Below are 15723 nucleotides of genomic sequence, written 5' to 3'. Positions count from 1 at the left end.
CTTTACTCCTTCACCATTTTTTCCAGCTCCCATGACATCATTCTGTATGTATTTAAATTTTCAGTTATTTCTTATTTTTCACAGGGGGAGATTTTTTTTTGATGATTTGACTTCTCAGAGAAGCAAGCCTTAAGATTAATGAGTTTTAAATACAACTGCACTGGAACACAAACTGCTGTATGTGCATAAGGGAAAAAACAGGTGAAAGAAATCACATATGCGCTGCACCTTACTAGTGGATAGCTAACTGTTTCCTCCAGGGGTTATCAGCTGTAGTGTTTCGTAGAAGTAGTCATGTTCTTTCCACCCCCTCTTCAGTGTTTTGATTTAAGAACTGAGAGTTCCATTCACCAAACCCTAAAAGGACAGGTAACTGAAAAAAATGCTTTCAAATCACTCCGTCTCATTCAGGAAAAGCAGTACTTCCCACAGGAAGTAAGATATGTACACATCATTAGATATAAAAGAGCAACCACAAATGGTCACAATCACTGTTTTGGAACCCATTTCCCATGTTGCATGAAAAAGGGGCCAGTCTGTGTTTAAAGCACATGGTGCAAAACAAACACCTTAGTTCTTAAGCCCTTGGCCTTTAGTGTTGCTTTATGTGCATAAATGCCCATTTGCTTCTCTGGAGAGACAAGAAGCCAAATGAAAATCAGTCTGGAGTCCAACTGATCCCTCCCTACTTCCTGATCTCCGTCAAAGAATATTGACACAAGCCTTGAAACCAACCCCTCTCTCCTCCACTGACATGCTAGTGGCCAAGCTGACGGTCATCATAGGTGCTGTATCTCTTCACGTGGATTCGGCGCACTCGGTCACGAAGTTCAAAACCATCATCATCCTCACTGTGAGAGGCCTGGCTTCGGCTCCTGCTGGTTGCTTCCAGCAGAGAGTTATCAGGAACTCGCGGTGTTTCATACAGTAAGACGTTTAGAGTTTCCTCATAAATACGTGCCTCGGGGAATTCAACCTACAAAGAACAGCAGATGTCATTTTCCTGACCTAAACAGGGTAACCTGACTGGAGCACCGGCCCAGAAATAACAGACACAACCACTTAGTCAAATTACGTACGATATCTACATCAACGCAACAGAAACAAAGTTGGTAAGTTAAGTAACTGCAAATAGTAAGCTTAAGTAGGTATAATAAAATTAAAATCCTTACTTAATTAAAGTTCATAGGCATTTATGTGGTTTTGGGACAAAATTCCATCAACTTTACAGATCAGTACTAAAAAGACTGCACTTTCAGAATTACCATTTGCAGTCCTTCAGCTTTCCTTGAATTCAGCCTAGTACATGCCATCTTTTAGCAAGTACCAGATAGTGCCGTAGCACTGTAAGTAGTGAGCCACCCAAGTAACATGGAGGTCACTGACCATCAATTCCAGTCAATATTCATGACTGCCAGTATCAAAATCTCCCCAAGAAATGACATTGCCTCCCCCAAGCAATCTGGTACATCCACATCTTCCCACTATGCATTATTCAACTGATTCATTACAAACTATAGTAGACAAGTGGGTAAAACTCCTATACCTTGGTTTGCTTCTTCTCTGTGGCATACACTATCGAGGTACAACAGACTTCAGCAAGTTTCCGACCCTGTCCATAGAAAGACCAGCAGCAGATTTCATCCCCTATAACATCCTTAATGAAAAGAACTCTGCCATTGAATCGGAGAGAAAGTTTGTCAAACAGTTCTATGTTCTTCAGTAAATTGTCATCTGAAGTACTGTAACAAAAAAAAAAAAAAAATTATTTTTTCCTCTGGCTATCTCTACAGTTTCTATGCCTGTTCCACCACAGTTTTAAGCATTGATATAACTGCAGAATACAAGTAGTGACTCGTTGCCATATGCTGCCAAGGAAAGAGAGGATAATAGCAACCTTCAGATGCTCAGATAAGATGCTGATTTTCATGAACAAACACACCAGCCCTCAGAAGTTAAATTATATAATTAATAACGACAGCATAATTTCCCAAATAATTACATTAACTGTCTGCAATTATTTCTTGACTTATGCTCAAGACAATTAAATCATATGCTAACTACAGTTCTGTTTGAGCTCAGCTAGGTAGAGCTTAGTAACGGCCAAGTCTGAAGAGTCAACGTGTCTTGAAAGGCTAGCTGAAAATGATGGTGTTCTGCACGTAAAACTAGCCAGACCTTATACAAACTTCTAGGGTGGATACATTATTTTGTAAATTATGTTTTACTGACAGGCAGAACAATTTAAGTTTTTGATTAACCTTCTAAGCAAGATCTAGATGTTCTGGAGAAAAAATAAGTATCATAGCTTTAAAATCAAATAGAGCCATCAGAATGTTAGCCTTAAAATTTAAAATATTATTTAAATAAGAACGCGATGACCAACAAACATCCAATTTGAAATTAAAAAAATACAACTTCAAAGCATTATTCTTCTGATATTAGCTCGAATGCTGCTCTATCTAAAGCTTGTACTCCGTGCACCTTTTGATCTCATTTTATAGCTGGCTAGGATATGTGGAAGGTAGCGAGCACATTACTGACACAACAAAGCTAACCTCACCAGCTTTAACAGTAAAATTCCTTACTCACTGGACCCAAAAGCTGAAGGTTTGCACTTTGCTGCCATGAACCTACCCAGAGGAATGAAATTCTACTTGTGTGCAGTACCTTAATTTTTGGAAGTAGTCCCAGAAGGCTGTGAATACTTGTCAGTCAAGACACTGCTGACAAGAACAGCCAACTAGGCTTTACATGAAATATTTAGTCCGAGATGTACTTCTGTTCAGATCTAAACCTAAAAAGCATGTTGTGCAACCCAACAAAATCTTCAGCTCTTAAGATATCGTGGGATGAAATCAATTTGGGACTCAGCCAGTAACAAGTCCCAGGCATTATCAAGTGCAGAGCTGCAAAAAGAATTTAGAAGTCTTCATCCATTTCTGATACATGACCACAATGACTACGTAACTAAGAAACTCCTTTCATAATGTTGATTAGGAATAAAAGAAGCAGATAGCCTTTGGTTGCTAGTAGCCAGCACGGAATTTTAAATAAAGATTCCTCATTTAAACACCATCAAGGCATGAAGATTTGTGTGCAAGGAATAATTAGAATTCTACAGCTAGTTGAGATACCAACACCTTCTGGTATCTAGGATTCTGTTGCTCTCATAGCTAGCATGTTTACATTTCCAGAGCCACGATGACTAATATGCTATTCTGTACTTGCTTTAGCATCACTGCCATAAACCAAAGGATAACACCAGGAGGCGTGCAGAATGACTGGCAGATACAAAATGCAGTTTGCTGAAAAATGGGCTGCTCTTCAGCACTCCCTCAGGGAGCTTTTCCCGACTACGTGAAATTTCGTGACTGTTAGAATCCATCTCTCTGGCAGAAAGACAGTCAGTTTGCCTGGAGAAAAAACTTCCAAGATTGCATGCTAGACTGAAAGGCTAAAACTGAGAATTCTGCCTAGCATGAAGGATTATTCACATCGCTTCAGTGACTGGTTTGGGAAAATCCAGAGCCATTCTGATAGCATCATAATAAATGGATCCTGATAGTTAAACCATAGAACTAAATGAAAAGCCAGTGAATTCTTGCACTGGCCCTGTCTCTGTTGTTCCTGAGCAGAACAAATTCTTTCCTTTGTAGCCAAATAATCAAATCATCTACAGTCACTGGAAGGGACAGAACATCAAGAATTTCCGTAGGTCAGGGTAAACAGAGTGAAAAACTGAGGAGGGAGGAATCATGGCTGCACTGCCTTTGCACCAAAAAGCTAACACTGTTAATAGTTTGCATTCTATTCTATTTCAGCCAGTAGCCTCATCATTCATATTTCTTGTCCTTTATCTGTTCATCTTTCGCAGGCACACACCTCCAGCACAGCATTTCAGGGAGTTTGGAGGAGGTGACAAACTGTATTTGGATTCATATCAACCAAAAATAACTACTCAGATCCACATAACAGCACTGTTGTAAGCTAAATAACAAAATACAAGTTGGGCTGTACCACACTTTCCTCCACCCCCAAAATTAAATTTTCCCAGTGGGGGAAACACTTGGTGACATACCTGGTGTAAGAGTATTTGTTGTTGCTTCTATTATACAGCAGCTTAACAACGGGCTAACAGAAGGGAGGAAAAAAAAAAATAATTAAGCTTCGTCTTTGAATGCACTTAGCAAAAACTCAGTTGCTCATTGAATAAATGGAGAAAAGCAGTTACTTTCATTGAAGATTCTATCAGTCTTTCTTCTTCTTTAGGAGATGTAATAATCGGGATGTTACAGACAGGTTCATACAAGTCTTTCTTGTCCTGTTTTGAAAAAAAAAAAAAAAAAAAAAAAAAGGAGAAGAAATGGAAATAAACCTCAAGAGACATAAATGCTAAAACCAACATCTGCTGCTGCTTGCTCTTCCAGACCCTCCAGCCATGTTTCCAAACCCTGTGATGCAATGGAAAAACTCTGTGTTGCTATAGCAACCACAGAGCATTACCTTGATCTGCAACCCAGAAATACAGCAGAGATCTCTTATTCCCAGAAGGCAGTGATAATTGAAATACTGGGATGCAGGTGAACGTCCTTCTTAGCTATAGCAAAGACTCTGAGCTCAAGTCTATCTGCTTTAAGTGGGTTTATTATTCTGTCCTTTTTTGAAGAAAAGGATAGCGAGTTTTAATCAAATCAAAAGACTGCAGTATAGAAGAATATCAGTCATTATGAACTGAACATTTGGCAAGAACAGTACGTCACCAGAATGGACTTTAGCCCCTTGCGATACAAAAGCAGCAATCAAGAGTGTGTGGAACAGTCTGTGAATCCAGATTCCTTGCGTAGCAAATTAAAGAGAGCTCAATAGCTAATAGGAAAGCCTTGGAACATTTTGTTTTTAGAAGAAGTGTTTTGAATTCCAAACCAGGAAGAGAATTGTCATGTTACATTTTTTTTCAGGGAGCATAAGCAGCATATTGAGCCTAGTGTGTGAGGTATTTGTTAAGTATTCAGCTTTGTCCTACAAGAAATATTACTAATCATATACAAAATATCTGGGCTAGCCTTACTAAAAAGCTTACCACACAAGCTGATTTAAATCAGCTGAACTTGAACCCGTAGGAACTGGGTGAATTAATAATGCTAACTCAGGTTCACGTATTTGCATTGTGTAGTAATAAAATTATAGAAAATCCTTGAAGCAAATAATGCTTACTATATCAGGTGTTTTTGTTTTTTTTTTTTTACCATTAAAATTCAAACTTAGAAGTTATTACATTTTCAAGGATTTTCAGAGCTCAGGCATAAGAAGTCTGGAAGGCTGTGCTGTGACAGCACATAGGTCTGAAAACATATCCAGGGAGATCATAAACCAAACTTTGTCTCTATCCAAAGCTCTGCAGAATGTTAGGTGTGCATATGGAACAAGGAAAACCATGGATTCAATAAATGGACTGGACAACATCTTAACTGCTGTCCAATTTCAGCTACGTTACTTTGGTACTTCCATTTCTTACCTGCAGAGCTGCTTGGCACATATCAACTAAGCCCTGAATGAGATAATACTTGGCTTCTACCATCAACTCTTTGATCTCCTGTCTGTGTTTAGGAAGTGCAATTGTGTCATCTCGGAGATAGTTTAAAATGGCTCCAAAGTGCTTCCCACAACGGTCTATAAGGATCCAGCCTGAAAAATAACCACAATGTTTCAGTGACCTTAACACTAGGAGGCAAAAAAAAAAAAAACACCAAAAAAACCACCAACCCTCCTCAGAGAGGTTCACTAAGCCAGCTGCTGCCTGGAACTACACAACTTCTTCCAGTTCCATTCCGGGGAGGACTTTACTGACTTTCAGCAAATTGATATTTGTTACAGAACAGAAACTAACAGTGGAACCACTCCCTTGGCACCTTGTCTGTATTCTCACTACTTTCCAGCACCCCAGAAGAGAAGCCTTAAGCTTCCTATCACTGGACATTTAAAAAACTGCAGTGAGAACCTGGCTACACTGTATCTATTGATCACCCATTGTACCAAAATTATTTTCTGTGCTTCATCCTTTCTGTATTACGTTTCAATTAAAGTAATAAGCCTTTTTAATTACTACAGGAAGCCACCAGTTTACATCTATTTAATTGACGGACCCAGTGAGGAAAAAATGCTGTTCCAGACTCCAGACAGGAGGAAGGAACAGGACAAGGATGATCAGGAAGGAGTAGAGGAGGGGATACAGCACAGGAAACAGCAGCAGGCAGTTTTTGCAATTTGGAAACTTCCCTGCAGTCACACTGACTAGGAAACAGGATGTCTGACTTGCGGGCAAACAATAGCAAAGGACACACACTGACAGAGGGCTGAATAAAGTGCCCAGTCGTTGTTCACAAAGTGGAAGGCAGACAAAAATAAAAAGTTATTTTATTTTAGGACCCAGTTATATAAGGTGACATAGGAAAGAGGGTTAAAATACTGCCAGATTCTCCAACTAAGGGTGCCTGAAGACAGATCTTGTCCTCCATTCTGGTAGAGGCTCTTACACAGAACTGCTGGGCCAAACAGAGTTAGTCTTACGTGACACTCAACGAGGTTCAGCCTACCTGAAAATCTTCAGCTCAGCAACTGAGGCTGTGCTGAGTTTTAAAGCTGAAAACTGAATCTCCCCTCCCTAAAGACATTTTGATTAATGCCACTACATAACTCCATAGATACGACAGCCCACGTACTGTCTGTTCAGTCTTCATAAAAACATCAACGATCTGCATACCAACTGTGACTGCAGGAAGGAGAACCAGTCCTTCCACTTGTTAATTTTAGTAACAAAAGTACACATTTATATAAAGCATGGAGGACTGGTAGAGCCAATGGGATTTGGCAGCCTAATGTTCCCTGATATTTTTGGGATACAGCTTTCTCCACACCTTTCACTAAGCACAGCTTTAATATATACTAAAAACAAACAAAAAATACCCCAGCAGTTACTTTACAATATTCTCAACAACAAAAGACGCTCCCTTACCTTCCTTATCTGTGAGAACTTCCATTCTACCGCTGAACATGGCCTTCAGCATCGTGTCGTGCCTGGTCAGCACCTGCACTGTGGTGTAATACAAGGAGCCCCCAACATTCAGCCGCACGTATTTGTTACCAAGACTGCCGACTTTGAAGCTACAAGTTTTAGGCTTGGGTCCCACAGCTGGGCAAAGGGTGGTGGTTAGACACGTGTCCCCCGACATCTCTTTCTGTAGGTAGATGACGACCCTGCAGAGCGTGGGCTTGATGGATCCCGCCGTGGTTGGCGACGAGTCACGCGGCACTAGGAGAAGACGGGAAGGCAAAAACAGTCGTAGCCACCAGACTCTTGAAACGGAAATGTTTAAGATCAACACAGAAGCCTAGAATTTTCACAAAGACACAAAGCCACGAAGCCCACAATGAAGAGACAAATTCAGTGTATTCCTAAGGACACATCTACACGCTCTGACAGAATTTAGGTGTATTTTCAAACAACTTACACAGCAATACAGAAGCTGTTCAGCATACACAGTCATATTACAACTGCATTACTGTTAGCGAGGCAGGCTGAACTCTTCTGGACTTCCTGTTATTCAGCCTTCAGTCAACACTACAATCAACACACAACACTGCAGCCCAAGGTTAAGTGTTGGAATTCAGCTCCCTTTCAACCTCCTGAAAGAACGTAACTTTTTTGCCTGCAGGAAGGATACAAACAGAAGAGCTTTTTCCAATTCCTTCATCTGGGGATTACATAAAAAAATGTTTTAACGTGACACTCTTTTAGCAGCTACAACTTCTTCAAATGACTTGATACTGAAGTCTGGAACATTACATTCTATTTCCTGGAAACTCCTTTTATTCAATTTTTCCCCCTTGAAGATGGGTAAGCCAAAAAAAACATCCGGTCTTTGGAATATCTGTCTCAGTTAAAAAGCCAGCATGATATTGGCCAGAATAGTAATTCCCCACCAGTAACCAAGCAACAGCAACTAAAAATTGCTTATTACAGTTGTGTTCTATAAGAAGTTACTCAAGAATTACTCAAATAAAGCAGCTAAGGGTAACAGAGGAATCCATTGAATACATTGCCAGTAACAAAGTTACTTCTTATTAACCATAGTTATATTCTCACACACATAAGTCAATCAGAAGTAGAACCAACAGCACACTGTACTACACCTGAAATCTCTGGTGAAAACAGAAACACAATTCAGGCCTGCAGGTTTGTCCTCAAAGTACCGTCTCACTTTAGACCATAAGAACCCTTCCTCCAAAATAAAAGTCTGCTTTTAAGGACAGCCAGAGTCTGTAATGAGCCACTGCTCTGGGTGTGCGTGGAACTTTCCAGTCTCAACAGCAGTCTCTCTAGACACGTGCACTAGAGTGAAGGTTTCTGCTGGTTACCTCACTTCTGGCACGTTGTAAGAACCCAACACAGCACGACCAAGCAGGAGACAAAGCCGTCACTGAGGTCGTGATAACAGCTCACCTAGGAGGGTTCTGCAGTAAACAACGACGGAACCTTTAATTACCCCGTTAACACAAGACAAAACGATCCTCATGTTTTCCTTCTGACCGGAGGGCGGCACTACGGCGGCACTACAACGGCACAGCCGCTGAGGGAGCGCTGCCACAAAACGGAGCGGTACTAACAGCTGGAGCGAAGAAAACAAGAAAAGAGAAAGGGAAGAAGATGCACAAAGCAGAGAAAGCAACCAGAAGGAAACAAGAACTCCGCACCGAGCAGAACCGCTGGTACCCAAATGCGCGCTGCGCCCCGCACCGGCCCTTCAGCTGCCCGTACCGGCTGTGTGGGCCGCTCCGGCCCCGTCCGGGCAGCGCCGGGCCGGTGATGCGGGGCCGTCGGGCGGCGCGCGTCCCAGGTCACAGCAGTGCCTCGGGCCCAAACGCGGCGGCAAGCCCGGAGCTCCGCGTCCGCAACGCCGACAGCACCCGACCCCGACGCTCGCTCACCGCCTGCAGCCGCCCCACCGCCGCGGGCCGCGGAGTACCTCACTTCCTACGCGCCCCGCCGCAGCCCGGAAGTGCTTCCTGCCGCCCGCCGCAGCCCGGAAGTGCCCCTTCGCGCCCTCCGCAGCCCGGAAGTGCTTCCCCTGGGCCGCTGTGGCAGCTGTGAAGGGCCGTAGGTCCCGTCCCGTCCTGCCGGGCGATGGCGCAGGCGGCACTGGGCTCGGCAGGGCTGCACTTCGATGAGCTGAACAAGCTGCGCGTCCTCGATCCTGACGTGGCCCAACAAACGGCGCAGCTCCGCGAGGAGTGCAAGGCCTTCGTGGACAGTGAGTGCTGCGCGCCGGGCCGGGCCGGGGGGGCGCTCCGCTTCCATCCGCGTAGCGCTGACGGCCCCGAATGCGCGTGCGCACTGCGCGACGTGGGGGCAGAGCGGCGCCTCGCTGTCATTGCGGGAGCGTTCGTCTCCTATGGTGTTGTTTTGGGTGCTACGTGACTGTTTTTCTTTTCAGAAATAGTAGAATTTCAAAAAACAGTGGGTAGCTTAATCGAGCTCGTTGACCAGCTGGCCAAAGCTGCCGAGAGCGAGAAGATGAAGGTACCGTGCCGTTACGGGCTGTCCTGTCTGCCGCCCCGCGCGGTGTGTGTGTGAAAAGCCTCCCGTCACGTTGTAACAGCGCGGCGGCCCTGTCACCGTCTTAGGGCGTTTCTGCGGCCCCACCTGCGTGCACTGTGGGAGCATGAGGCTCCGCATAACTGATACTAACAGCTGGGATATTTTGAGCACTCAGTGCCATACAACTCCTGCATTTAACAAGCCTGCTGCTGTCGCTTATCTGTCTCGCTCCACTTGCTCGTGGAGAGAAAGCATCTCTCCAGTCACACCTCCTAATAGGGCACAGTTCTCAAGAGACACGATGGGCTCTGTGAGGAGAGGGCTGTCCAAGAAAAACCTCTGTAACTGCCTCTGGAACGTGTACTTCTGCATGTCACCAAGCGTTCTTTATTTTCTCACTTTATTATGGAATTGGAAATGAATTTTCAGCACAACTGTAGATTACTTTTTCCTTATTTGTTCTGTGGGAGAAGTTCTGGAGCCTGTCTGTTGGTAGGCAGTGACCAGAGGTCAGGCTGCATTTCCAAAGACTTTTATTTCAGGCTGATAGGAATATCTCAGTTGGAAGATGCCTTAACCTGCCCAGCCTCTATAGGGACTGTGCTTGCTCCACAGCCCACTCAGCAGAACGACAGCCCCTTCTGCTGTTAGCATGGCTGAAATGTTTTAATCGCAACCTGCTGGTAGTGAAAGGGATTAAAAATTCCCTGCACAGCTCCATCACCAAACGTCTGTTTTGACAGGCCATTGGTGCACGAAATTTGCTGAAGTCTATAGCAAAGCAAAGAGAAGCACAGGAACAGCAACTTCAGGCTTTGATAGCTGAGAAAAAGATGCAACTGGAAAGGTGAGCTTTCTATTAAATACTTTTGGGGTGCTGATGTAATAGTTGGAAAAGGAAGCCGTGTAGCATATGAGAGAAACAGCCGCTTTCTGAGAAGGATCATTTCTAATAGCTTTGTGGCTAACTGAATAGAGGTGATGTGAGATCATGCAACTGTGGAAATTAAAACTAACAGAGTGCCAGGTAGCTGACTTTTAAAGGCATTTTAGAACTGCAAAGTCTAATTCGTGTAACTGTTGCTTTAAAAAGGACACACACATAGCATGAGCTTCCTTCTCAGACCAGTGAGCACTGTACTAAGTCATCAGCTGGTAACCTATTTTCTTTGTCTTTCAGATACCGAATAGAATATGAGACTCTGTGTAAAATTGAAGCGGACCAGAACGAATTCATTGACCAATTTATTTTTCAGAAATAGAAGACTTTAAGATAAACTTGGAAATATGAGCATTCCAGAATCTTGGCAATTCCAGAAATATGCAATTTTTCACTGTGTGCAAATGAATGCAGATGGTTTGTGCAAATAAAAGTGTATTTTAATGCAGTGTGAATTACACTAAAAGTGGCAATAAGGAGGGCTTTCTAACAGATGTAAGACTGTTCTGTCCTTTGATTTTTATAAAAGCTTTGTACAGTCAGTAGTTCAAATTCAAATTGTTGTTGAATTAATGCTACTGTTCCTATGTTAATGTCTCACCTTTTGAAATGTGCAGCTCTTTCAAAGAAATAAAGAAATAAACTATTGTTTTTCACTTTCTTGGATATATCAGAATTAGTTTCTTCTGTTGGTTTATTGGGGAGCTTGTAAGTTTGTGACTCCCTGAAACTGAATGCCTGTGATCTAAAATCAAGGCTTGTGTTGGAATGGCAATAGATGCATTTTATGTCTGTCTTTAGGCAACCAAATATGAAAATGTTGGCCTTTTCAAAGCTCGTGGAAGGTTTAAATTATACACCAGTAGAGTCCTGAAATAATAAGGCAGTGACTGAAGAAGCCTGCTCAGTGGCCTGCAATTTTACACAAGTCTTCATGTTTTATTCTTACAGATCAAACTGAGAAAAAGAAAGTCTACCAGCAGTTGGTTTTATTTTCTATGACTTCAAAGTATAACACAATTATTTTTCTTTATCTAAGCTCCCATAGATTATGTTGGTTTTAATTTATTCCTTTCAGAAATTAAATGCAATTTGGATGCAGTTATCTATTTCCACACTAGAAGTTATTTCATAGAAAGGTTTACAAATCCTTGTTTACAGCTGCTGAAGTACTTGAAGAAATCCAGGAGAAATTGCCAAACAACAGAAAGCATTCAGAAATCTGGATTTTGGCACATTTATCACCGACCAGGCATTTGCAAGTAATCAAAATTGGAGCAGAGAAAAATAAGGTGAAATTTTAGATGGAAAGCTGAGGAAGTTAAGGATTGTTACATGATCTGAAATGCTTCAAAAGTAGATGAGAAAAAGATTTTAGCTTTGCAAATTTGTATGTAATCAATTAAGGATTTTGTAGAATATGTTATTGGAAGACGAATTTCAACCTGAAGTAACCTTGGAGAAAGGAAAGTTGAAGGAAAAGCATGGGCTGCAGTTTCCAGCCTCCATCACACAGTTGTGCATTTAATGGTTGGAAGTTCATTTTCCTAACACAGAAGTACCACACAAAATTGACAATGGGCAGGGAGCTGCCGGGTCCCGTAAGCTACAAATACCCAGGTACCGCCTGGATCTGCCAACACAGGCTTCTGCCAAACCTATTTCTGATGGAAGGGCTGTGAACAAAAGCCAATTCAAACTTTCCTTGCAGGAATCTGACGCTTTGCTAATAGGAATTGCAGTCAGCATCACTGCTTGTGTTTGTCACAGAGGACTGGAGTCTGGATCAAAACTAATGGGGAAGTTGTGCCTACACCGTTTACAGCAGACTACTTCCTTTTCCTTTTCTCCACCTGGTTGTACTGGGGGCTGTACAGCATGGTAAAAAGAATCAGAAGTGGTATCAGCAAGTATGGTGCATATATAGATAACAGAATGAGGCGCTCACGCAGTGTCTGAGGACCCAGATGCTCTGACGTTGAGAAATCATGGAACAGGATGTGAGCCAGGATAGCAAACAACGTTGTAGCTACATGGGTGGAGTATATAATTGCAGGAGTCCTTATCCATTTGCAGCCACCTGGGCAGGAGCAGCAAGGAAGCAATATTCAGGCAGTGAAATCAAACGGAATTTGGTCACTTGTAAATTAACAGAACATCAGCTGTGCGTCTATCACAGCAGGGGCCACAAGGCATCGCAGACAGCAGAAACGAAGAGCTTACAGCAACCCATGGAATAGTCCAACTTTGTGGAAACTTGGATCGATGCTGCGATTGTTCAGGGTTTTAAAGCAGTAAAATAAGTGCACAGCTTAACCAGAGCTTCATCAGTGCTGGAGCTCACCAGATGTCAGCCGCTGATGCTGTTACACATAAGTGAGCGCAGCTGAAGAGGGTGCATGAGTCACCACTTTAATTTCTGACGGCTCACTCTATGCTGCATTCTCAGGCAAAACTTGCCATGAAAACCGCTCTGTGCTGTACCCCTTCACTGCTTAGGACTGATAGATAAACCGCCTCTGTACAGAACGTGCCGTGCAGAAATACTGCACAGGACACCTTCTCACACATCGTTCATACCAACCTTTTAAGAAGGCGTACGCTGCGACGGGAAAGAATGGCAGCTGTAAGAAGGCTTCGCAATATATGAATGCCTTGAACCACTCCGGGGGCTGCAGCATCAGGGGGTCCCGGAAGGCGGTGGCATACCAGTGCAGCAGCTCCGTCAGCTGCAGAGAAACAGCAAAAGCGCTCGTTAACAGGGGGCAAACCGTGCTGGTTGGATGGAGGCATTATTGCAGGGAGCTGCCATGAGATTCCACGACAGAAATTCCAGCATGGCTTTAAGTTGGACTTTGAACAGAGATACGTGTTGAGATTTGCAAGTTAACTATTAATTAAAAATGGCTTCCCTAATGGAACGGTTTTGCAGACGGCAGAAAACGTGCTCATCAGACGCAAAGCCCAGCGCCGAGCTGCGGGTCTCAGCCCGGCGGCCGCAGCTGAGCTCTTCCGCTCATCCTCTCGTCTCGCTGGTTTCGCGAAGCCCGCCGCCCCCAGGCTCTCGTTCCGGACGCGGCCGACCGGAGACGCGCAGCCACCCGCCGCTCCCGCCACTCGCTCCATCGCCCGGCATCCGACCCCCGTCCCAAACACCGCGCGGACTGGAAGCGCAGAGCGGCGCCGCCGTTCGGCGTCATTTCGTTTAAGGCCGCTTCTGCAAATCCGCCGCGCCTCCCCGCATCGCCCCCTACGTACGGACACCGAACCGCGGGCTCGGCGGCACCCGGCGGCGCCCGCGCAGCGCGCCCGGCCCTCACTTGCTGCGGGTGCAGCCCGGCGGGCAGCAGCGCCTGCAGGTCGAGCAGCAGCGTGACGGGGACGTGCGAGACGAAGTAGAGCGCGAAGGCGGCCTCCAGGCAGCGCAGCGCCCGCGCCATGGCGGCGGCTCCCGGCCCCGCCCACCGAGCGCGAACGGCCGCGTGTGCAAGAAGGAAGGCGGTGGCCGAGGCGAGGTGTTACAAAGGCTTTACTTGCATCGTTTCAGACAGCGTTAATCGCGATCGTAACAGCTGGATCTTAAATAAAAGTAGGAGATGAGACAGGAAATAAAGATAACGCGCTTCTTTTTCAAATGTCACATTTAATGTTTTCACCACTGTACTTCAAATCTACATTTTACAAAGTGACCAGCAAGTGTGCCACATAACTGACCAACCTCTGAGATTTTACCTTTCATACCAGTGTCTTCTCGGGCTCTCCTAATTACACACGTTTCTCATTCAAGTGAATTGAAATGCTTCAGTTGGTTCTATTCTCAGGAGCCTCACAAAAAACAAAGATATTGCACCATCTTTGTTCAGTAATTCAACGTTTGTCTCTTTTTCACAGCAAATAATTACTTCATTGAAGTTAAAACTTCCGAACATAACTTACTGATAGTTTCCAATTTCAGCTCAGATCACCCTTGTTGAAAATACTCTGCTAAATACAGATAACTTACAATAACTTTAACAGTTAATTGTCCATAACAAACACCACGGTTTTTCTCCAGACCAATGCTCAAATTTTAAGACCACCCTTTAATATTTCTTTGTACAGGTGAAAAACAGTCTTCAATTTTCTAGTCTTGTTTTAAATACAAAAGTTGGAAGGGACATTCAAGTTTCAAGTCTCCACACTGAACTTAAAAAAAAAAAATCATGTGGAGGTAAACAAACCAAGTTGTATACTCCAGGAGGTAGAGGCCTTCAATTTGTGTTCATATATACATATGCACAGAATTCAGTGTTCCAACAGAAAAAGAATTTGCCAAAAAGTAATAAAAGTTATTTACTACTGTGACATCTCAAGACTTCCACAGCTTTGCCTAAAGACACGAACACAATTAACATAACTCCCTATGTGCTTTTTTTTCCTTTTCTTTTTTTTTTTTTTCTTCTTTCTCTCAACTGTCCAGTGCAGGAAAAAGTTCTCACAAAATTTCACAGACCTAAAATGTGCAAGCTAGTTTCTCTCTATACAGCAATGATGTCAGGGATCTCTGAAATTAGCCCATAAATGGAAGTATTTACACACATAGAAGATGCATGCTGGGGGGTTTTATGTAAGAAAGAGCAGAAAAAACTTCTAATAAAAATAGATTAAATATATATATATATTTATACTGGGTAAGGAAACAGAAGTTTAGTCTCTCCTAGTCACAAACTCATTCTCTCTACTCACAACATCTGATTTTAGAACAGCACACATCACCATCACAGCTCTAGTGAGAAGCTATTTATAGGGTTGGATCATCGGGGGCGGTGCCACCTCCTGTGGTCACAGCCACCCAACGTGACTTCATCATTGGTCGCAGTCAAGTTTTCTGTATTCCTTACTTTTAGAAAACCCCAAATCTTCAGGAATGGCTCAATATCAAAATGTATGTCTGTCTTTGCGTACAATCTCACTTCATTAAAAAAAATCCTCCCCAAATTTGGTTCGATTCTGTTTGTTCCGAGCTGAGCCATCACAGCTGCACTATAATTCATAAAACACGTGCAACTCTGGGTAAAATATTTTCTTCTAAAAGCACAACCACTTTACAAGATTAAAAGTCTAGTACATTTCTAAATATTATTCATATTGTACAAGTAGTGGTTGTTAATTTAAAACTTCATTAGTAAAATTACAGTACAAGCAT

The 15723-nt window shown here is 43.3% G+C and overlaps 3 protein-coding genes across 3 annotated transcripts; 1 reads left to right on the top strand and 2 right to left on the bottom strand.

Moving 5' to 3' along the window:
- Positions 1–757: 757 nt before the first annotated feature.
- TNFAIP1 (TNF alpha induced protein 1) lies at positions 758–7232 on the bottom strand (the record flags this gene model as incomplete). Its single annotated transcript, XM_079545170.1, has 6 exons — positions 758–976; positions 1547–1742; positions 4082–4134; positions 4235–4324; positions 5519–5688; positions 7016–7232. The coding sequence occupies 6 exons, from the start codon at positions 7230–7232 to the stop codon at positions 758–760; spliced, it is 945 nt and encodes a 314-aa protein (XP_079401296.1).
- Positions 7233–9184: 1952 nt separating this feature from the next.
- On the top strand, positions 9185–10860 carry IFT20 (intraflagellar transport 20; the record flags this gene model as incomplete). Its single annotated transcript, XM_079544961.1, has 4 exons — positions 9185–9311; positions 9495–9580; positions 10342–10445; positions 10779–10860. 4 exons carry the CDS (start codon positions 9185–9187, stop codon positions 10858–10860), a joined length of 399 nt encoding a protein of 132 aa, XP_079401087.1.
- A 1507-nt stretch (positions 10861–12367) lies between these two features.
- On the bottom strand, positions 12368–13978 carry TMEM97 (transmembrane protein 97; the record flags this gene model as incomplete). Its single annotated transcript, XM_079545140.1, has 3 exons — positions 12368–12618; positions 13123–13267; positions 13859–13978. The coding sequence occupies 3 exons, from the start codon at positions 13976–13978 to the stop codon at positions 12368–12370; spliced, it is 516 nt and encodes a 171-aa protein (XP_079401266.1).
- Positions 13979–15723: the final 1745 nt, after the last annotated feature.

Source organism: Tetrao urogallus (assembly GCF_951394365.1).
Source record: "Tetrao urogallus genome assembly, chromosome: 20".
Classification (NCBI taxonomy): Eukaryota; Metazoa; Chordata; class Aves; order Galliformes; family Phasianidae; genus Tetrao; species Tetrao urogallus.
This window is presented reverse-complemented; position numbering and strand designations above follow the sequence as displayed.